General features: G+C 43.9%; 1 protein-coding gene across 1 annotated transcript in view; it reads left to right on the top strand.

Annotated features, from left to right (window-relative positions):
- TRPV4 (transient receptor potential cation channel subfamily V member 4) overlaps window positions 1–24438 on the top strand; it is a gene marked incomplete at its 3' end in the record, with an annotated part of 55218 nt that extends 30780 nt beyond the window's left edge. The window contains exons 2-5 of the mRNA XM_088467913.1: window positions 9175–9573; window positions 21290–21462; window positions 22692–22844; window positions 24298–24438. Of these exons, the coding sequence (XP_088324039.1) occupies window positions 9191–9573; window positions 21290–21462; window positions 22692–22844; window positions 24298–24438 (850 nt within the window). The remainder of the gene's footprint in view (window positions 1–9174; window positions 9574–21289; window positions 21463–22691; window positions 22845–24297) is intronic.
- Window positions 24439–24767: the final 329 nt, after the last annotated feature.

The following is a 24767-nucleotide window of genomic DNA, read 5'->3' as shown; positions in this document are numbered from 1 at the left end:
CGGCACAAACACGTGACCCATCTAGGCGTGAAACTGCAGTGGCAGACAGGATGGCAGTTTGAAAACTAGGCCCCAAACTGTACATAATGCAAAGAAAAAAAAGAGGTGCAAGATGGAATTGTCCTTGGGCCCTCCCACCCACCCTTATGTTGTATAAACAGGACATGCACACTTTAACAAACCAATCATTTCAGCGCCAGGGTCTGCCACACAACTGTGGCTGAAATGATTGGTTCGTTTGGGCCCCCACAAAACAAGCTGGCAATTAATCTGTCCCTGCACAAACTGGCTCTACGGAGGCAAGATGTCATCCTCATCCTCCTCATCCACCGATTCCTCACCCTCTTCAGTGTGTACATCCTTATCCTCACAGAGTATTAATTCGTCCCCGCTGGAACCACAGGTCCCTCTGTACGTTCTGGAGGCTGGTCTCCCTGGAAGAGTTGATAATTCATTTTATGAACATCATCTTCTCCACATTTTGTGGAAGCAACCTCCTACGCCTTTCGCTGACAAGGTTCCCGGCTGCACTAAACACTTTCGGAGTACACACTGGAGGGGGGGCAACTCAGGTAAAATAGAGCCAGTTTGTACAGGGACCTCCAAATTGCTTCTTTTTCCTGCCAGTACAGGTACGGACTGTCTGACATGCCTACTTGCATACTGTCACCGATGTAATCCTTTAACAGACAGATGCACGCTTGTCGCTGCTGCTTTGAGGATGCGGCTACAGCCCACACAATTCACAAAGACAGAAAAAAAAGAACAATATTTTTATTGTTTGTGTAGCACACTTTGAGGGTGTCACCACCCTTTAACAGACAGACGCACGCTTGTCGCTGCTGCTTTAAGGATGCAGGTGCGGCTACAGCCCACACATTTCACAAAGACCAAAAAAAAAAGAACAATATTTTTATTGTTTGTGTAGCACACTTTGAGGGTGTCACCACCCTTTAACAGACAGACGCACGCTTGTCGCTGCTGCTTTGAGGATGCAGGTGGAATCTAGACGGGATTTGGAACCGGGGACACACTACCTCCATCAATTGTCTAAATCCCACTGCACTAATGGCGGATACCGGACGCACGTCTAACACCAACATAGCAGTCAAGGCCTCAGTTATACGTTTTGCTTCAGGATGACTGCTGTCGTACTTCATCCTCATCGCTAGGGACTGTTGGAGGGTCAATTGTTTAGTAAAAGTAGTGATGTTCCTACTTCCTCTCTGGGATGATGAACAACTCCCAGCACCAGCAATAGCACTAGGAGGAAGTGGTTCTTGATCTTTCCCTATTTTATTTTTATCGGAGAAAGTTTGGTCCTCCATTTATGTTATATTGATATATACGTGCGGCTAAAGCGCACACAAACACAGAAAATATTTTTTTATTTTTGCTGGAGAGTAGTGCACTTTGTGGGTTACACCACCCTTTAAGAAATGAGCCAGCCGGCTCTTAACTTATGGGACACAGGCGCACGCTTGGCGCTGCTCCTTTGTTGATGCACGTGCAGCCACAGTGCACACAAGTCACAAACACAGAAAATATATTATTTTTTTGGTTTGGAGTGTACTTTGGGGGTTACAGCACTCTTTAACGGTCAAGCCAGCCGGCCCTTTACTTATGACACAGGCGCACGCTTGGCACTACTTTGTTGATGCACGTGCTGCTACTGCGCACACAATTCACAAACACAGAAAATATATTATTTTTTTAGCACTTGGGGGGAGCACCCCTGATGGACAGAGCACCCCCTGGACAACACTACAGCACCCCTTTAGGACTGGGACACTGCACAGGACTTTGGAGTGGACACAGCCCCTATGGAGAACTGACTGCACAACACAGTCCAGCCAGCCCCTATGGACTTTGAAGTAGTGGACACAGCCCCTATTAACAACAGCAGCACAGCACAACACAGCCAACCCCTATGGACTTTGAAGTAGTGGACAACAGCAGCGCAGCACAGCACAACACTACACTACACTACACAGCCCAGCCAGCCCTAACTCCCACCCTCCCTCTTCACTGTCCACAGCCGAGTGAGAAAATGGCGCCGACGCGGGTACCTTATATAGGATCCAAAACCCGCGAGACTCGGAAGGCGGGATGATGACGTTTTGCCTCGATTTCAGATCCGAGTCAGGCGGGAAAAGTCGAGCTTGACTCAGATCGGCCTCGGATCGGGGGGGCTCGGGGGGGTTCGGATTTCAGAAATCCGAACCCGCTCACCCCTCATATATATATATCTCAAGAAAAAAGAGAGAGGGCGCTAATACTGTACAGAATAAAAATATATTAAAATACCCAAAGTGTATACAACACAAACTGAATGTACAAAAAATCATCAGTTAATGCAGCAATAAAGCTACTTCAATGATCAGTCCCAGATGTACACACAAAGAGTAAATCTCCCTTTCTTTTTCCGGAGAATGAAATTATTGGTCTTTCAATGATTTGTAGATGTCATAGATCCCGTTTTCAGGGTTAGCAATGATACCTTGTAATGTTGCTGAAAAATACCCTTTCACCAAGAATACACCCAAACAAGGCCCAACGGCCGCTATCAGTAGTTGAATTAAACACTTCAGTCGGAATAAAATAGAACAATGTTTATTCAATAAAATCAGTGTATATGATGAGTATACATCAAACACTAGTCAAAATATGGAGACCCAACGTGTTTCGTTCCCACATGGGACTTCATCAGGGGTACATCATCAAATGACTGTAATATCAGCCGATGCCGATATATATTGCAGATATATCGGCACGTCTGGTTGTGTGTATGGGCGACTGCCCGTACACTTGCTGCAGGGACATGCCAGTGACTGACATCTCAGATCACCAGGTTTGCATGCAACTCTGAATCAGGCCTGCAGTCATGTACTGTACTGTACCTTGCAAAGCACCAGACAGGAAAATAGAACCGCAATGTATAAGAAAATACGATAAAGGGGTTTATTCAGCAATGATTTTTTTTGCATAAAAAATAAGGAAATCGGCATTTCCGCACTTTTTATGTAAATACCCTATTCAGCAATGGGTTAATGGAGAAGACAACGTAATTATCCTCTCCACTGATTCCCATTTCACAGAGTACCGCACTGTAGGGATCAGCCATTGATCTCTACGGTTCTTTAACGCTTTTTGCTATTCAGCAAAGCAAAAAGTGTTAAGTCACTCAATAAATCATTACTTTATATAACGCCATCTCAGAATGGTGTTATATGAAGAAATTACATTAATTTGCCCGAAAACTGCAGGGACAGAGGGAAATTTTCCCATAAGTCCCTGCAGCATCCTGTAACACCGCCCAGTTTCTGTCCCTGCTTCCTGGTGACCGCAGGTAAGACCAATTAGAGCATGTTAAACCTGTCCAAAGTGATTGACATGTGTATACAGGCTTTATACTAGCCTGTATATATTTATATGCTTTTATATTTAACATTTATATATGACTCTTAAATATAGAAGCACATAAATATACATGTATACAGACTAATATAAAGCCTGTATACACATGTCAATCACTTTGGACAGGCTGTATTTGCACTTACCCGTCTGAGGTCACCTCAAAGCCGGGACGGAGACTGTTCGGAAGCGCATGACTGAGCATGCGCAGAAACAGAAGGTATTTTTTTCGGAAACCGATAACAGTGCCTTCTGTAACATTGCAGGGCCAGCGTGTTACCGCAACCACTGGCTCTGCATAAAATAATGCTGAACAGCATCCATAAATTTTAATAACTCATAAAAAATTGTGACGATGTTGTCCGATAATATTCTGGCCTCCCCGGCTATGGCACATGTGCAGTTCTGATTAACCTGTTCTTGGTAAGGATTATTAACAAGGAAATTGCAGGATTCCAGAAAGTGTTACTTCCACTGTCTTGATACAAATGTGTCTATAAACTGTGAACTACAGACTCAAATGGTATGCAGTCGGGAAGGCGGCGGACCTAATCCCGACAGCCGGCTTCCTGACTGTCATATTCCAGCAAGGGACTAATGACATGCCGACGCCTGTCATTAGACATATGCCGCGAGACCGACGCCCGCCATCCCGATCGAAGGGACACCGAGCGAGGATAGCGGCGGTTAGGTTTAGGGTTCCCCGAGGGGGGACTTAGGGTTAGGCACCCCCCCGGGAGGTTAGGTTTAGGCTATGGAAGGGGGGGTTAGGGTTAGGCTCCCCCCCAGGCAGCGGGGAAGGGGGGGGGGTTAGGTTTAGGCACTTAGAGGGGGGATTAGGGTTAGGTACTGGGGGGAGGTTAGGGTTAGGCACCCCTAAGGGAGGGTTAGGGGGTAGAATTAGGTTAGCTAATACTTACCTGAGGACGATCGGGATTTCCACTGCTGCCAGGATGCTGGTGTCCCTTCTGCTCCACGGGAGGTTTCTGTCCTCCCTGAGCTCATACCGATCCCACTCAAATATTATATTTGGAGAGACATCTATAGCAAGGAAGTAATTCTAATGGACCCAGAGGATAATTGATTATATACTCAAGGATATATATATGTATTGTGTTAACTAGCCATAAGGAAATAGAACTATTTACATGAATTAGTGGTTAAAGATATGCATTATAATATTATATAAAATTAATTCGTAAGTAAATTAGATACTCGTGAATATTCTGTGACGTTATAGGGAGTGTGATGGTAGATTACATATAATACTATATCTCCAACATTTCAATGTTTTAGTGTATATAACTTGAGTAATGTTATCGATTGTATATGTAGTATGATTAGCTTGATGAGAATTTGATTCTTAATGCCATAATGTTGTGCATATAATAAACCTGAACTGATAGATCTGATATCTATCCTCTATATCCTATACAACCTTCATTGCATAAATAATAAATACTTAACGTTACGAGGACGGTGGAGGTAGTTCCAGTTCTCATTAGGAACCTGTAGGAGAAAACAACATGGATTCCGTTTTTGGATTATTAATTAGTACCAACCTATAATCGTATAAACCCTAATCCCTACACTAGGGGGTAAATTTACTAAAGTGAGAGTTTTTAGAAGTGAGTTTTAGAAGAGATGTTGCCCATAGCAACCAATCATATTCTAGCTATTATTTTCTAGAAGGTGCTAGTTAAATGTTAAGTAGAATCTGATTGGTTGCGATGAGCAACTTCTCTTCTAAAACTCACTTCTAAAAACTCTCACTTTAGTAACTGTACCCCTAGTAGTTGGGTCTCCCTAGCATTCCCATTGCTAACTAAAGTAGTAGCTGCAAGCTTGGGGTGGAGGCACTGAATAACATAGACAGGGTTACATAAATTTGCACCTTTGAGCAATATTGGTAAATAAATTAACTTCTCTATACACTTGAGTTTATCATTACACAACTATGCAATACTTTCATTTTCTTAGGTTGCACATAGCTGCTTACTACATCAGCTAATCTGGAATATTGACTTCCCTATTGCATTGATGTGGTAGAAATCTCCCTCAAGGCCACTCGCTGGCCTGCAATTTAGACGGTAATCTATTATAAGGTAAATCGCTTCATCCAGCTCAGCACCTAAATTATCACAAGCATGACATCATACACTTTATTCTGTCCACTTGATGATGCAAAATGACATCATAATACCCCACCCATGACCACTTCTCATACCTTCTCCTGGAAGAAATAATATATGAAAAATAGGTAAGTGTGAGATTACATTCAATTTAGGGCTTTATGTGCCCTCTTAGAATGTTACATGCACAGTAAGCCCAGCTTCAATGTGCACTAAAACCGCAATTGTAGATTTCTGATCCTTGTAGAGAGCTCTTCAACAGTGCACTCATTTGCAAAGCATTCATGGGATACACGAGTAACTTTTTTTCATGCAGATGTTTAAGAGCTGTGTCACACACCATATTTAGAGGTCTATTTACTAAGCAGTGTTAGGAGACAGAGTGAATAGTGATAAGAAAGTGATAAGGTGCCAGCCAATCAGCTCCCAACTGTGATCTCACAGGCTGTTTTTGAAAAATGACAGTTGGGAGCTGGTTGGCTGGCACCTTATCACTTTCTTATCACTTTTCACTCTGTCTCCTAACACTGCTTAGTAAATAGACCCCTTATTTTTTATGTTTTGTTTAAGTATTTTTATTTTTAAAGCTAGAAATAGCTGTAAAATCGCTAGTGCGTAAAACTGAAAGTTCTCATCACTTAAAAGGTCTTCAAAGACACAGGGCCTGATTCAGAGGTGCACACAGTCTGTGCATGCCTCACGGTGCTTACCGCTGAGAACAGCAGAACGAATTTGGACGCAGAGAGAGGCAATTTCAGTGAGCCTTTCTGGATGGTAACGGAGGGTGGCTAGCCAGATACAGGTGTGTCACGGTCAGTGACTGCATCTTAGAGCCTGATTCAGATTTAGAAATAGAGTAAGATAGAGCAAGTAACTGTGTACCTGGACAAACCATGGGCCTGATTCAGAGCCACTCGTAAGCGGCAGCTCGTTCGCTCCGAGCGATGTTTGGCCAACTGCGCATGCGTACGGATCGTTATACGCATGCGCGAACCAGTCAGTGCGGTCGAAATTCATGTGCTCGCAAAATAGCGAATGCCTGCTAACTTGAGTGACCGTATGAGGCGTATGTGTGGTAACAGGGGAAGGTGCTTGAAAACGGGGAGTGGAAATCAGAACGCAGGCGTGCTTAAAGGTCAAAACGGGCGTTTTATGGGTGTGCATAATTAAAACAGCAGCGTCATTAACCACGTCACTGGGTTATTTTATAGCCAGAACTGCTCGCAAAATTGTGGTAGCAAAAACCAACCACAAGAATAGCGAGCAGTTCATACCCTGTTCGATGTACTCGATTTAATCTAATAAATAGCGGACATGACGTAGGATGCGAGCGGCCAGGGGGCGTAGTTTCCCAAAAAACGGCCGCAAGTTTTGTTCGCTCGTTCAGACCTAGAGGCGTGAACAGACCGCAAACAGCGAACGGTTCATTTGAATAGCCACCCCTATTTTCAGGACGAGCGAGCGCTAATTGCGTCCGGCTCTGAATGAGGGCCCAAGTTGCAATGCAAGGGGTGCAAATACGTTTATTTTTGCATGTTGGGTAAATACTGGCTGCTTTTGCATGTAGCCCACAAATGCTGGAAAGCTTTATTTTATACTGCAATTTAGATGTCCGTTTGAACACACCCCTCCCAAATCTAATCTCTCTGCACAATTTACATCTGCCCCACCTGCAGTGCAGCATGGTTTTACCAAGATGAACAGTTACTTGCTATATCCTACTCTATTCCCAACTCTGAATCGGGCCCTGACCCCGGCAGCCATGTTCAGATGGAGAAATTGCACCTGCCATAGGGCTGGTGCAATATCCGATGGTGTGTCCGATGGTGCATTTTAATACACACATCAGTAGATCAGTGCTGCAGCCGATGGGCATCTCTGTACATATCCCAACGGCTGCAGCATTCGAATAAAGATGCAGTCTCGCTGCGGCAAAAGATGCAGTCGTGGCTGCAATAGTGTGCACCTCTGAATCAGACCCACTGGCTTAAAGCTAAGGGCTGTACTGCGGCATAGTGGATAGCATTGCTGCTTATAGTACAGGAGTTCAATTCCTGTCCAGGGCACAATTTTTGTGAAGTTAGTATGTTCTCCTGGTGTTTGCATTTGTCTTCTCAAGGTACTCGGGGCCTGATTCAGCAGCGTACAAAAGTGCACTGCTGAATGCAGATTCACGATTATCGGGAATGTGTGCATGCGCAGGACCCGTTCTGCATGATTGCACACAGGTCCCCATCCACCCTGATTGACAGGCTGGGACGGGAATGGCCTGCGTTACTGGAAACGGGGGTGTGTCGCCCCCTTTTTCCGGAAATGGCAAGGCCAGGACCTGCACCCATGCAGGCAGAACCCGGGCCTCGCCAGCCAGCCTTTGTAAGCTGAGGCTTACTCAGCTGCCCGGTACCGTCCAACATCGTGACCGATAGTCGCAATGGTGATCCCAAGATGCAATCTGTCACACACCATCCGCTGCATTTTCATTTTAGCAAGGATGGAATTGCAAAGCTTCTTGTGTGCGGCTTTGAAATGCCACACTGCTGAATCACCCCTCACACACAGTGTTAGGGAATTATTAAGCTCTAAAGGGGCAGAAACTGAGGTGAATGACAAATATTCTCTTTACAACACTGCATATTTAGTGGCACTATATAAAAAAATGTAAATATCAGACATGCAGCCAAGAGCAACAGACCACACACTCTTTTTACATAGTCTTGACCTAACCTAATCATGGTACATGATCATATTATTATTCTATTCTAAATCTAAGACAGAAGATACTAAGAATTATTTTCAGCAAACAGGATATTTAATATATAACCTAATTGAAAATGGTCAATTTCTATCGATATGGGGTAAAAAACCTTCTGCAATCTAGCAGCATAGAAACTATTAGGGCTTTTGTAAATGTAGCTGAAGAGACAGATGAGTGCCATTACTTCTAGTCTAATGCTGGGTGCACACTATGCGATATGTCGTTCAATTAACCGACGAACGACATATTGCATAGTGCATCGGTGGGTGTGTACAGATGAAATGTCTGTGAACGACGTCGTTCAGACATATTGCATTGGCCCTACAACACAGCCTTTGCCAATATATGTTATAGAAATATCGGTACATCTGGCTGTGTGTACAGGTAACTTGCCGACCGCCCATACACTTGCTGCAGGAACCGCTAGTGACTGACATCTCAACTGGGCGGGCACATTTAAATGCCTGCCCAGTTGTGATGTCAACGCAGATTGGTAAGTGTGTATTGGCTTACCAATCGGCCACTCGGTCTGCGGATCCCTAGGTTGGCGAGCAAGTCGCCCAGCTGTGTACCCACCTTAACTCACACGGGTGACAATTAGGTTGATGTGGAATTTTTTTGAGCTCTGTTTCTGGTCATGACTGAAGGGGATGTCATTCTAAGTTGTGTAAATGTAGTGTTTATTGCTTCTTGTTGCGTGTGAAAGGGTGCATTGAAAGGGTGTAACAAAACCACAAGAATTTTTTAATGAATAGAGTTAATCTTATGTGTGTGTGTGTGTGTGTGTGTGTGTGTGTGTATATGTGTGTGCATATATATATATATATAGATTTCTTAGTTATTTGACTCTTAATCCTATTTTGTTCCCTCCAGGAAATCTGGGTAAACCATGGCAGATCCCTCGCACCTTCCAAAGCAAAGCGCGTCTCTAGATATCGATGACAGCCAAGGAGATGATGGCTCAACACATAATGACACTTTCCCTCTATCTTCCTTGGCCAACCTGTTTGAGAATGAGGAGGGGTCAGTACCCACTGAGGTGAATCGAACTCCACAAGTCCTTTCAGACGGCAAGCAGAACCTCAGGATAAGGTTTCAAGGTGCTTTCAAAAAGGGCATTTCTAATCCAATGGATTTACTGGAGTCCACAATCTATGAGTCATCAGTGGTACCAGCGCCAAAGAAAGCACCCATGGACTCTCTGTTCGATTATGGAACTTATCATCATCATCCTACAGAAAACAGGCGCAGACGAAAGAAGATACTTGTAGAGTAAGTAACTAAAATGAATTGAATGTACAGTTTGTAACTTGAGTCAATTTATCAAGGATATGATTGTCTGTGATTAAATGATTAGTCACTCGGACTGTAGCTCACCCCTTCCAGTTGATACAAAGCAAATAATTACAGTAAAAACAGTATTATTGGCTACCAGACTTGTGCAAGTAATCACTCAGATAATCCACCCAGATCAGACCGGATTCTTGCCGGGTAAATCAACTTCAGTTAATCTTCAATTAATCTTCACGCAGCTACATGTCTCTCATGGTGATCCCTCCACTTCCATTATTGTTTCGCTAGACAACGCTAAGGCATTTAATTCAGTGGAGTGGTCGTTTTATATGGGAGACCTGTTTTGGAATAGGCTCTGGCTTTATTAGATAGGTTAAATTACTGTATTCCTCACCTGTTGCCAGGGTATCAGTGAATGGTTATGTCTCTTCCTCATTCCCCCTGTCGAGAGGTACATGGCAGGGATGCCCTCTTTCGCCTATCCTATTTTCCATGATAATAGAACCTCTAGCTTGTTTGATTAGAGCATTTCCAGACATTCAGCGATTTAGGCTGGGATCCAGAACGGATAAGGCAGCACTCTATGCTGATGATATGCTGCCGTTTACATCTGACTGTTACTTCTATGCTCAGAGTACTTGACATTATTCATTATTTTGACAAGTTTTCCGGTTTGTTAATAAACTGGGATAAATCATGTAGATTCCCTGCACTCCTCTTATCCATCTTCCACTGCAATGGGTAAACTCATTTAAGTACTTAGACATATGGGTGTCTAATAACCCGCACAATTATGTTTTGCTAAACGTTAAGCCCCAGGTAGATTTTTTGAAGTCCCGGGTTAAAGCTTGGAGAGAACTTCCCTTAATTGTAACCGGCAGGGTTAATCTAGTCAAAATGATTTTACAACTCAAGCTTCTACGTATTTCAGCATTCTCCAATTTACAACCCACAAAAACTCTTTCGGCAAATAGATGGTTTAATCTGCTCTTTGATTTGGGCGGACCGGCGGGCCTATATTCAACTTGGGGCTCTTTACCAGATCCCGTAATTCAGGGGGCCTTGCACTTCCTCATTTCAAACTCTATTATTATGCTTCACTATTAGCACACCTATGGGATTGGTTAAATGACTTGGAAACTAATGCCCTACATGTCCTTATAATTTCACAGATGGTCACAATCCCCTGCAATTGCTAAGTGGTAATGTGGGTGGGATAAAAGCACCTTTGGTACAGCAGGCTGTCCGTATTTGGAGTCTGACTGCAACCATTTTTCAAACACAGGGTTGGTCTGGATACCTCCTTATATCGTACTCATGGGCTCCCTGAGTTGTCCTCATTACAGGTCAGGGAGGTGTGGGGAAGGTGGAGAGTGGAGTCTCTTGGACAGCTCTGTGTCAGGGGTACTTAAATAGTTTCAACAACTGCAGCTGGAATTTGGGATACCCCCAACCTATTTTTGTAGATACCTCCAATTTTGTCACACGCTGCAAACCAATTTGTAGCCCCTGTGATTTAGGACTCCCCTCATTAAACAATTCCTGACCTTAGTGGGCTCCCGACTCTTGATTTCTGCAATTCACTGTATTGTGAGCACATCACTGCATAGACATACCGCTTCTTAAACAAAATGTGAAGTGGATGCAATGTCAGATAGCACATGGCAAGATGACTTGGGCAATCTTCCTATATCTACTGCCTAGATTTGGTATAAACAAATACAATGTTTCCTAATCCACAGTGTTCATTTAACTCCTGAGCGACTGCATAAATTTGGAGGTAGAGTCGACTCGAAGTGTCCAAAGTGTGGCTCAGACACAGGGAGTTTCTGGCATTTATTGTGAGTGCCCTCTTATCAGCTCCTTTTGGGACAGAATATTTTAAGCAATTGTTCGTCATGATATGTTTACTCCCAATTGGGGCGGTTCAATTGTTGCGCAGGAGGTGATAATTAATGACCGTCCTGTTCTGCAATTCCATTGTTCTGGGTGCTCATTAATTATCGCCCTCTTCACTCCCTATTAGACGAGCTTAGCTGTGTAAAATGGCTAAACCCATCCAAAGACCTGGTTAGAGTTCCCTCACTGCGGTTAGGGCGCCTTAATCACAGGTTTCTCACACATTTTTGCTCGCGCCCTCCTGAAGGTGTGAGCAGAAATTCCGGCACCAGCGGCTATCGTGCTCAGACAGAACGACAACAAAAAAAGCCGCCAGCTAAACAATTGAATCGCCCCCACTGTGTGTACATTGGACTTGATTTGAGGAGGATATATTAGACAAAACATACCAAGTAGTATGGTATAAATTTATGTGTTCCATCAGTTCCATTTGGAGGCGGAACCAGTTCACTTTACCCGGCCAGTCGCCCCACGCCGCAGGGAGGCTCCATTTGCTGGGCTCCCGCTGAGATTTTGTTACCAGTGGGCATCCGGCTCCTTCCTCACAGTGGCAGCCGGAGGCTGGAGTTCACTCCTGAGCTCCGGCTTCCAGCTCCCGCAGTGAGCTCTATGGGAGAGACGTCATGACTTCTCTCCCATAGTTCCGTGGAGCGGTCGGACCGGACGACAGTAGACGCAGGAGCAGTGCTTAAGGTAAGTATTGTGTTTTTGTATTTTTAATTATTGTTTTTGGTGTAAGGGGCACTACTACAGATAGCACTACTACTGGGGACATTGCATAGAGGGCACTGCATTAAGGGCATCATTACTACCTCCACAAACTTTAGCAAGCAACACAGTAATGCTGGGTACACACTAGACAATATGTGGTCCAATCCTGTTTGTCTAATGTGTGGTCCGATCCTGATTGTCTGTGTGCCCAGCCTAAAGCTGAGTATACATTAGACAAAATATTGGGCAATTTGTAGTTTTGGGATGAATCTGAATGACAAATAGTGCATACACACTGGACTATTGTGTCCTCCAGCGTATCGTTCGTCGCATCTTCAGATCTGCCTGCAGTGCAGGTCAATCTGAAGATCTGGTGGCTGACACCATGGTACTGGATGCGGCGGGGGAACAGTATATATTGGGTTGTTGTACACCAGATCGTGCAGTGGGCCTGATTTCAGACCCGGTCGCAAGCGTTGAGTGCTCGCAACCAGGTCGATGGTGGCCCACAGCGCATGCGCACGACGGAGCCGGCTCCGTTGTGCGCATGCGCGAGACCCGGCTAGCAACGGGCAATCCGTCGCTCCGGGTCTCGCACCAAAGGTGGCGAGCTGTCGATGTTCAGTGACAGCTCGCCCCCTTTGGTGGGAGGGCCGCGGGGAGTGGCTGCCCAAACGGAGGTGTTCCCATGTGAACGCCTCCGTTTGGGGGCAGCCCCACTGACATCACGAGTGATGTCAGTGGAGAGATTCCGGCTCTGTTAGAGCCGAAATCTCTCTGGGGCTTGCGGCTACGAGACCCTACCACAAGGGTCTCATCGCAAGCCCGATGGTCGCGATGGTCTTGACCATCGCGACCATCAACCTGGCCGCTCGCTATAGCTGTGGGTGGTCACCCACAGCTATGCGAGTGGCCAGGAGGCCGCACAAAAAAACCCCAAAACACCATGATTCAGAGCGAGTGCTCATTCAGAGCGTCCGGCTCTGAATCAGGGCCAGTGTGTGTACGGACTGATATATATATATATTATGTTGTATCTCCTTTGTAGTGCTAGGAATAGTCTGATATAGTTACATGCAATTTTTAATGTTTCTTACATAAATGAAACATCAGATCTCTACATCCCAGCTAAGACCACTTCTTAAATATTCCATTTATAAACCGAGAGAGATTTAGTAATGTCAAAAGTGAAATAGACTGGATGGAACATTTTAGTTAAGCACGGAGGTCGCTCTATTTATGACTGTTCTAAATCCGTGTCTGCATAGCATAACTATTTACTTTATATGTAGAAGTCATTACAAAGAGTACTTTGTAGGTTTGCTCTGGACACGGATATGCCGTAATTGCCAGCATTTGAAAAAAAATTCCAGGTCTGTTGAGCAGGTGAATGGAAATAGGTCATAAATATAAGATGATGGATTTTGATTCTGCATTACAGCCCCCATCATGTTCACTGTAATTTGCTTTCTATTTTTTTTTTTATTCAAAAGGCTAAGTACGCTACTGATACACTGCTGATTATATGTAACCAAACTGAGTTAGATGATACCACCAATCTCCTCTTCCTCTTTTCTCCAGGGTTTCATACATTCAGCAACAATGTGTTGAACTGGACATCTAACATGCCAGCACTATCAGTGTAATGCCAGTGAGGTGTACAGCCCCTGGTATATAGGAAGGCCTCATTTCAGGATTTCTTTCCTGCATAAGTTTGATTACAAGGTATCCGTATCCAAGGCGATAAAAAGACACTATGCAGAGTTTTCCCTTTTATACTCTGGCTTCAGTTGCACCAAATAGCCCTTCTCGGCTCCAGGTCCTGTATGTCTCGCCCAGTCTTTTTCACTCAATGTTTGCATAAATAAAGCAACTGGATGCGACAGAACTGCATTACTAGCATACATTGACCACTGGAGGTTGTGGCATTTGTACATCTGTGTGCAACAGAGTTCAAAATCTGTGCAAAAAGGGCTCCAGGGCAAGCAGCCGCTTTTCCTCACGCCTAGAACCATTGTGCCTCATCTGCGACTTTCTACTTGTGTAGAACTAATTCCTGTGTGGTTAGAGTTGCAGCCCAACGTCTCTGGTCCACCATGAGCGGCTTTTTGCTGCAGCTGCGATGCGATCAAGATTCACAATTTAAAGAAAAATATGTTTCATTATGAGGCATCTTAGGGCCTGATTCAGAGCTGAACGCTCTGACCAGAGCGCTCGCTCTGAATCAGGGCCCTCCTACCTTTTTTTGGAGCGTCCTCATGGACGCTCGCATAGCTGTGGGTTACCACCCACCGCTATAGCGAGCATCCATGATGATGGTCACGATGGTCTTGACCATCGCGACCATCGGGCTTGCGACGGAGACCCTGCGGTAGGGTCTCGCTGCCACAAGCCCAGGAGTGATTTTGGCTCTATCAGAGCCAAAATCACTCCCACTGACATCACTAGTGATGTCAGTGGGGCCGGCTTGAGACGGGAACGCCTCCGTCTGGCAGGCACGCCCCCAGCACGCCCCCCAAAGGGGGCGTGCTGTCAATCAACATCGACAGCACGCCCCCTTTGGTGCGAGATCCGGACCGATGGAGAGCCCGTCTCGCGCATGCACACGACGGAGCTCCCTCGTCGTGCGTATGCGCAGTGGGGGAACATCGACCCGCTTGCGGGCGTACTGCCGCTCACGAGCGGGTCTGAATGACCCCCTTAGTCGCACAGGGAGACTGCACTGTGTGGTGTATAGATGTTCCGTGTATGAGGACACATATGTACACTGTAAAATAAAGTATTCTAAATGTTGCCATTATTGTTGAACATTGCAAATTCCCCTGACACCTAACTGTAATTTAGGATGAGGATAACACTAGCATACTGTATTTAGCTTCCCAAGAACGTGGTACTGTCTGTTATTATTAATGATACAGTATGAATCTTCATTAATGGTTTCATCATATCCCGGGTTACAGTAAACAGGCCGCCGAACTTTAGGCAGATTTAGGAAGAGTAGTGTATAAGAAAAATGTCAGGTATTTTCCTTTCTCTTCCTATACATACCTGCTGGAGCGTCCCTGCGGCTGCCTCTCTGGAAATGCCTTTATCTGGGCGCTTTTCTACAGTCATTTGTTTCTATGTATATTGTATGAGCTCTAGGCTTCTGTGTGAACATTTCTACTAGCTGAAGAAACATGTTCTCTATATCCATGTGTTCTTCCTTACCAGGTTACCCCACTGACTAGTGTAAGCCACAGTGTTATTTTCCAGACCTATATGTACCGTACCATGCCAGTGTTTTGTTCTCACTGATCTTGTAGGGCCGTAGACTGTGTACACCCTTTTCATTGTGTTGTATGAGGTAAGAAGTACATAGAATATGATATATGGGTGTGGATACACTACTAGAGGTGGCTTTGGAGTAAACCAGTAATTTCCTAGATCTTTTGTTAGTTTCTAACCAATGGTATAGGAGCAAAATTGGTCTTTATTTTACACCTTGGAGCCCCTGGAATCAGTAATAGTTATATACTGCCTGTATAATAATAATTTTATGGTGTTAAATAATGCACTTGTAATACAGTTACACAGCATGCTTAAAGGGAAATGTAATAGTCACAAGCACTACATTAGTGGAAAGTTCAGCCATCCAGCATTTTTCTCTGATCACAGATCTCTTATCACTGTTCTCAGAGCTTCCTTCCTCACCTAGAGCTTCTGGAATACCTACTGTAAAAGGAAAGATTACATAAGTCACTCATCTTATTATAACTTTATTATTATTATCATTTATTTATATGGCACCACAAGTGTTCCGCAGCGCCCTACAAAATATATAAACAAATATGTGACTAAAGACTTACAGTACAATACAATAGAATGCAAGACAAGGACATGGATAATATACATTAGTGACCACAACACCCACATAAGCAGCAGAGCTTAAGTAACCAAGTGTTAGGTGCCCTAGTGGGGAGTAAGAAGTAGATGAAAGTAGAGAAGGAGAAGCACAAGAGGGTAGAGGGCCCTGCTCATAAGAGCTTACATTCTAAAGGGGAGGGGCAGACAAACAGGTGAGACACAGATGGGGTAGAAGTGGAGGAAGATGCATATAATTTATTATATAGCGCTTTTCTCCCTTAGGACTCAAGGTCGCTTTTTGGTGTTGCAAAAAAAAAAATAGAAAACCACACAGAGATAATTAAAATCAACCGACTTACTATAGAACTGAGTAATCTGTGATCAGATCTCTGCTGATTACAGGCCAGTCTGATTTTTTATTTATTTTGTTCTTAATTTATTACTGCTTATAGATAAAGGAACTGTAATCTCAGTCCGGATTTACAATCAAATAATGTTAAATCATGACTCAAAGTGTTTTCTGCCATGATACACTGTCCTCTATAGAATGCATCAAAGTGCTTGTTATGGAGAGCTTATTAAATTCAATGTTCTGTCTTACTTGCTGCATTTAAAAGGATTACTGCCTAAGATTAGACATAGTTTGAATATTATGGATTACATAAATAATACAGGTATATATATAGTGCATGTCTAAGCAATCCTATTGAAAGACCCTTCTAGAGTATGCTGCTCGGTGCCAGATAAGCTGATAAACTGCTTTGAGGACTTTACATTTTTACATGAAGATAATATACTGTATGTAGCATTTGCATGTCACATAACACACGTCACCCATATACTCTTTTTATTTTTTAAATAAATTGCTGTATGGGGACTTTTACGTCCATCTTATTTGGACTACCATCTCACAATGTCCCCATAAAAGCCAACTCTACATTTGTGCCGCTGTAGGCATCATAAAGGAGGATATGATGTACAAAGCTGGCCCGTCCTCCACAATGCATACTTGCCTACTTTTGAAAAAGAAATTCAGGGAGATTGTGAGCTCGGCGGTCAAGTGGGCATGATGAAAACACACTGATACATTGTAGAAAATGCCCGTAGCCATAGGGATAATTGTGCCTTATAACCAATGCAGGGAAATGATACTAATGATCCCATTTGAATGTATATACAGGTTGAGTCTCCCATATCCAAATATTCTGAAGTACGGAATTATTTTGGCATGACTGAGATAATGAAATCTTTTGATTTTTGATGGTTCAATGTACACAAACTTTATGTAAGGCACAAATTATTACAAATATTGTATAAAAAGACCTTCAGGCTGTGTGTATAAGGTGTATATGAAACATAACTGAATTTTATGTATGTACACAAACTTTTTTGAGCCACAAAATTATTGAAAATATTGTATAAAATGACCTGCAGGCTGTGTGTATAAGGTGTATATATCACATAAATGCATTCTGTGTGTATATTGGGATCCCATTCCCAAGATATTTCATTATGATATGCAAATATTCCAAAATACGGAATATTCCGTTATCTAAAATACCCCAGGTCCCAAGCATTTTGGATATCGGAGACTCAACCTGTATCTTTGTGTTTTTTTTTTTTTTTTTCTAAATATATACCAGCTTCACAATGGGTGCAATGGGGCATACACACTAGACTATAAAAGTGAACGATATTAACGATATTGTTCAACTATATATTGTTCATGTATGCACCAAACGACCGACGATGCGCGCTCCCGCTTGGTCGTTAATGATGTTTGCTGTCATGCAAACATGCAGGCCAATCTGATGATATCATCAGAAAGTGCCTGGTCAGGGATGTGGCAGTATGACATCACTGAACAATATCATTTAGTGTGTACACCCAATATTGTTTGTCCTGCACTTTGGCAAGTTCAAGGGAAATCTTTCATCAATATTGCTTACAACACACATCATATAGTGTGTTTATGCCTTAAGATGCAATCGGGGATATTGATAGACTCTTCAGGTAGTTGCTACTATTTCAGGGAATCTCACTGACAATCCGGGAGAGTTGGAAAGTATGCCACAATGTCATTCTACTGCTTCAACTGCAACTTTCAGTGCAGTAGCTATTGGTATATTAAACTGTTATCTGAGATAAATGATGTGGTAGCAGCTCCAGCTCCAGGCCCTCCATTGAAATAGGCCCACAGGATCTACAGGGTTGCTGAAGACCAGAAAAAAAAAATCTGAACCCTTTCCTAGGATGATAGCAATATAGCTAACGATGCCCTATGATAAGAATAATAGGGTTAAGATTGTAAAGTGCCTACTCATGTCTAAATAAACAGAGTAATTGTTACAAATAACAGCGAGTCTGAATGGATACTTGGATACTGAATGATTAAATAACTGATACTTTGATTCAATATCCAAGGGGAAGCTCCATATTTAGTAAGTACACTAATGGAGCTTTAAGTTGATGCACTCCCATGTACGTACACATATAGAGATACTCTATGAATTATAAATCATTCTCAGACTTAGAATTAGAAACAATTCCTTTACTGGAATAGGTTTGCTGGTGGTTAATAACATATGTCTCAATACTAATAGACGATACTGTATCTTTTTCACCAATATTGATACAATGTGAGCAGTGTGGAAGCAATACAGCTTAAGCAGGCACATTTGAGCAGTTATAATAATCACACGAGACATGAAAATACAGTACAAAGTTTATTAACTTATTGACAGGACAAATTATTGTCCTCGGCATCACAATATTTTGAACAGTCATATGAATTACATGAGGCATAAATACTCAGAATAGAGTGAAATATTTATAGATCGGATTTACAGTTGCCCCGAGTATCAGCTTATTTATTTTATTCACATTTTTCTAACTTTTGTCACTTATTCTGTATTTATTTCTTTATTTTATTGATATTTCACTATAACAAGGTCTTAATTAAATTGAATAAAGGTTATATTTTATTCATACCATATTTTCTTGTGCGCCAATATAAGACATTATTTTCTCCCTCTTGTGGACTCTGGGCTTGATTCAGAGCCGAACGCTCTGACCAGAGCGCTCGCTCTGAATCAGTGCCCTCCTCCATGAAAATGGAGCGGCCTCCTGGCCGCTCGCATAGCTGTGGGTGACCACCCACAGCATATGTGAGCGTCCATGATGATGGTCGCGATGGTCTTGACCATCGTGACCATCGGGCTTGCGATGGAGAGCCTGCGGTAGGGTCTCGCTGCCGCAAGCCCTGGAGTGATTTTGGCTCTATCAGAGCCAAAATCACTCCCACTGACATCACTAGTGATGTCAGTGGGGCCGGCTTCAGACGGTAGGCGTTCCCATGGGAACGCCTCCGTCTGGCAGGCACACCCCCGGCACGCCCACCAAAGGGGGAGTGCTGTCAATCAACATCGACAGCACGCCCCCTTTGGTGCGAGACCCGGAGCGATGGAGAGCCCGTCGCTCGCCGGGTCTCGTGCATGTGCATGGCGGAGCTCCCTCCGTCGTGCGTATGCGCAGTGGGGGAACATCGACACGCTTGTGAGCGTCCTGCGCTAGCGAGCGGGTCTGAATGACACCCTCTGTTTGTTGGCCTACAGCATCTGCTGTCATACATGCCCAGATCATACCACTTGTAGGACTCTTTGTTGTCGCTTGAATAAAATCTGGATGTACCTCTTCCCCCGATGCGACGTCTCACACATTTTCTCCCATCACTACCAAATATCAATATCTTAGTTTCGTCACTCCGTATCACTTGTTTCCACTGACCTTCTGTCCATGCAATGTGTTCTTTTGCCCACTGTATTCGTTTCTGCCGCTGCTTTTTATTCAGCAATGGCTTTTTTCGGGGAATCCTACCTTTTAGGCCAACCTCCGTTAGTCTTCTCCGTTCCATTCTTGCACTGACAAAAACACCAGTTGCGCTCAGTTCACTGCTAATGGCCGCAGATGACATCCATCTGTCCCTGACGCAAATTCGTTTTATTCTCCGATCATCAACAGCTGTTGTGCACTTTTTCCAGCCCTTTCCGTCTTTGTTTTGTATAGATTGTGTTTCCTGATAGCGTAAACAAAACTTTCGTACTCCTGATGTTGTCACATTCCCACCAATTTCCCCTGTATTTTCCAGAACCAGCACCTGACTTTTTCTAGCAGTGAGCTGATGCCACAGCCAGCGGAGCCCTTTCACCGGGCCCCGCAGCCGAAGCATCAACCCTGAACGCTAGTCATCCCAGTTCGGGGATCGCTGGGGAGATGGGGACCCCCCCCCCAATAAAAGGGTCCTCCCCTCCAGGGCACCCCAGGCCTAGGCTGATAGCTCGGGGCTATCCCCGGTACCCCTGGGGCAGTGGGTGCCGGGTTGATTGTGTAAATGTGTTGTGTAAAAATTTTATTTGATAATATTGTCTTTAGCTGTGGTACTACACGTCCCAGCAAGCCTCCCCCGCATGCTGGTGTTTGAAGTACCAGCAAGCGTGGCATTAATGGCCCGCTGGTACCTATAGTACCCCTGTAAAAGATATATTACTGGTGGAATGCCAGGTTAGCATGGCAGTTCACCTTCATGGTTTGCATCAACACTAGATGCTGTATAGATTTTTTTTTTTCTATTTAGCTACTACATTCGGACGCACAGATGTACACAAAGGAACGACTTTGTAGTGGCATAAACATAAAGTCACAGATGGGTGACCGCCAATAGACGTGGCGCTTCTGTGTACACCTCTGAATCAGCCACCGTGTGTGGTTGTTGGTCACCATTGGAAATGCGCCTTCCTGAAGCAGTGCTGCTGAAAAGGTTCAAAATACCTACATTACAGTATTTAAGTGTGTAGGGACGAGACCTGATATAAACATGTTGGCAAAATTTTAAATCTTTGCCAGGAGAAAATGTCTGTGATCGTCCCACAAAGCAAGGATGCCCCCTGTGATAATTCTCTCTCCATTTCGATTAAATGATCTTTCCAAGAAAAACAAAATGTCAATTTTGAATGCTGATGTAAAATTAGGCGCCCTCATAGTCCAAATCTATAGTTGTTAAGGATTGTCTCCTGCCTGACCCCAGCAATAGCCTCCATTAGCTGCAGATTCTTAAATATCTATGTATTGGATGCAAGCGAGGACGCTATGGTAGGAGAAAAGCCAACTTGCTATACGCTGTCATGTATGTGTTACTCTGACTGCTCTGTATGAACTTTTCATGTTTACTGCTCCCTTACAGGAAGGATAACCATACTTCCCAGACCCCGAGCCCTAACCCTCCTCCAGTCATCAAGATGTTTAATAGACACATTCTCTTTGACATTGTGTCCCGGGGCTCTACAGCAGAGCTGGAGGGATTCCTGCCTTTCTTGCTGGCGCAGAAGAAGAGGCTGACAGATGAGGAATTTCGAGGTTAGGTGCAGACACTAAACATTGTCCTGTTTATCTTGTAACTTTTCTAAGGATCCCATGGAGTTTAATCTGAAGGAATCTTAATCTTAATACAGGCAAATTCCAGAGTATGCTCAGGAAGCAATTACAGTATAAACCACAGCAGTTCAGTGATGATAATCCTTCTGTTATATGTGGATTAATGCACAGTATAGTGTAAATATAGAAGGATCTGAAGCTGACAGAAAAGTGGTGGAGTGATGGATACTGTATAATGGTATGCAGTCGGGAAGCCGGCGGACCTAATCCCGACAGCCGGCTTCCCGACTGTCATATGCCGGCAAGGATCTAAAGACAGGCGTTGATATGCCGCCGCCTGTCATTAGACATACGCCGGGAGACCGACGCCCGGCATCCTGATCGAAGGGACGCCGAGCGTGGATAACCGCGGGGGGGAGGGTTAGGTTTAGTGTTCCCGGGGGGCATTTAGGGTTAGGCACCCCCCTGGGAGGTTAGGTTTAGGCTAGGAGAAGGGGGGGTTAGCGTTAGGCACCCCCGGGGGGCGGGGACTTAAGGTTAGGCAACCGCCCGGGGGACTTAGGTTTAGGTGGCGGGGAAGGGGGGGTTAGGTTTTGGCACTTAGAGGAGGGATTAGGGTTAGGCACTGGGGGGGAAGGTTAGGGTTAGGCACCCCTAAATTAGAGTTAGGGGGTAGAAATAGATTAGTATATACTTACCTTAGGACGATCAGGATTTCCTCCTCTGCCGGGATGCCAACCGCTGGGCATGGGTCCGGCGGTAAATCATACCTATTCCATATGAGTGTGTGTGTATGTGATGAAAGTCTGATGGAAAAAGTCATTGGGACAAATTACTGTGACATTTTCTGCAATAAACGTATATTTTCTGGTGGGTTTTAAGTGAAGGGAGGTATATTGATTGAGGGGACAGTGCTGATTTTGGGCATGCCCACAATTGAGAAATCCTGTGGTTTATCTGATAATCGGACAATAGGATCGGTACAATTTGTGCAATTGGAAAATAATTCTTTTGCTCAGTGCTGGGCCTGAGTGTCAGGATCTGCTACAGTGTGTGTGGCTATATCTCTCTGGTGTAGTTTTCAGTCGCCAAACCTCTGAACACCATTAATACAGAACTTATGACTTTGTAATATCTATTCTTATTATTCTGGTTTTAGTATTTTGCCGCTTTTATTATTTAATCAAGATACATTTTATTTTTTTATTCAGAGCCATCAACAGGGAAGACTTGTTTACCTAAAGCTCTGCTGAATTTAAATGGTGGGAAAAATGACACTATACCGATGCTGGTGGATATTGCAGAGAAAACAGGAAATCTCCGTGAATTTCTCAACTCTCCTTTCCGCGATGTTTACTATAGAGGTGAGTGGTCACATAGGGCTTGATTCAGAGATGGACGCAATGCTGAAGTTTCCGAATTTGAGCGGAGCTGGTCTGTGCATGCGTCTGATTCGCACAGTACATGCATCAATTTTCATTACCATCGTTCCTTGCAGTGAGGATTTATTTGCAAAAGTAATTGACAGGCAGGGACCATTTGTGGGCAGCAACTGAGAGATGGTAACTCTAACGCAGGCGCATCGCAACCATTTTCGGGGCATTTCTCTGCCTGTGACTGTTGTCCCATGCGCAGTATAAATGGCTCCTGTATCTGTTCCTGCGGCCATTTGGGTTACTCAGAAGTCCGATAATTAACTGATCTGCGACTGAGCTGCATCAAAGCCGTCGTTGGGCGTCTCAATACAAATGTATACAGCTGCAACATTTTCGCACAGCCGCTATGTACGTATTCTCAGCGGCATTAGCGTACCTCTCTGAATCGGGCCCATAGTACATGCTATTTTGTGGTTTGCTTCAGAGAGTACGTAGATGTGCAGTAATAAATGAAAAGGATCATAATCCAAGGCTTTGAGGATATTTTTTTTTTATAAGATGGAAAATAGCTGTGTGATTCTCTAATTGTAGAGAATCCCACTAATTGCATAGATACAATCATAAAACAAATCCTGTCACCCGTCCTTTATGATTGATTGTCTGTCTTCTATGATCCAGTGCGGATTGAGCAGTGTGCAAGTTCTACAAGGCTCTCCGCTCCCCTGCAGTCTGCATGTGTAACAGGCTTAATGGTTCACAGGTTTACATGCAGCTCTCCTGCCTATCTAACTCACTGTAATGTGCTTAGGCCAGTGGAAGGGCTCCGATCTACTTCTTCTCCTGTCTCCGACTGGAGGTGCAGCGCTTTGCTGTGACATCATAGTCCAGCGCCGCACTCCTCCTAGTCCATCAATGACATGAAGAAGCAGCAACTGGCAGCTTCACCGGTAAGAAACCTCCTATCTAAGTCAGCACACAGCGCTCAGAGTGGCAATCTGCTTGTAATATATAAACTGAATGGCGACAATTCACACACGCAGCGTTTTACATGTCCCCCCAAAATTGCTGCACCTTGCAATAACCTAGGTTCAAATTAAATAATGGTAGAGCTGCCCTTGAATGTGCAATTTATGATACCACATTACAGTGATAGCTAGCCCTAGCACATCTGTTAGAATATATATTAGTCATATTTCCTATGATAACCACTCTAGTGTATCCATTTTGCTCCTTTTTGCTAACCATAGAAAACAGCAGCATGTTCTCAGCTGTACGACAATGTAAAAGCCAGGTCACACATCTCACATTCCAGTATGTGAAGTCAGACTTTTTAGTTTATTTGTGAAATGTTGTTGGGCTTCTATGTATTTCTGAGAAAGTGGAGAGAAAAGTTTAAATGTAAGGGCTTGTAAAACTGAAGCAATATGTTTTGTTCCATCAGGACAGACGGCTCTTCACATTGCCATAGAGAGACGCTGTAAGCACTACGTGGAGCTGCTGGTGGAGAAGGGAGCGGATGTCCATGCACAGGCCAGAGGGCGCTTCTTTCAACCCAAAGATGAGGGTGGATACTTCTACTTTGGTAAGGCTGAACTTGCTATTACCCACATTAATTACCTTAACATACCAACTGTTACATAGGATAAAAACACTGGTTTCCTTTGTCATCTATCATTGTAGAAGTGTTTCGTCATGTAAATGAAATGGGAAAATGGATAAAGGGCTTTTAGTCATGCGTTTGTTTGCTTTTCATGCATTGCAGTTTTGCTAATACTTGGAGATATAGGGCGTGTTGCATCCTAAACTTTAAAAGCAATGTTAGCCTTTTATAATCTAATAATGGCTCCATTGAGTCTTATTTATGCTATTTCTAATGATCATTGTATCCATTTATCAAAGTGTAATAAAAGG

Source organism: Taudactylus pleione, unplaced genomic scaffold (genome assembly GCF_031769625.1).
Source record: "Taudactylus pleione unplaced genomic scaffold, aTauple2 ptg000078l, whole genome shotgun sequence".
NCBI lineage: Eukaryota > Metazoa > Chordata > Amphibia > Anura > Myobatrachidae > Taudactylus > Taudactylus pleione.
The sequence above is the reverse complement of the archived record's forward strand: the minus strand, read 5'-3'. Positions and strand labels throughout refer to the sequence as shown.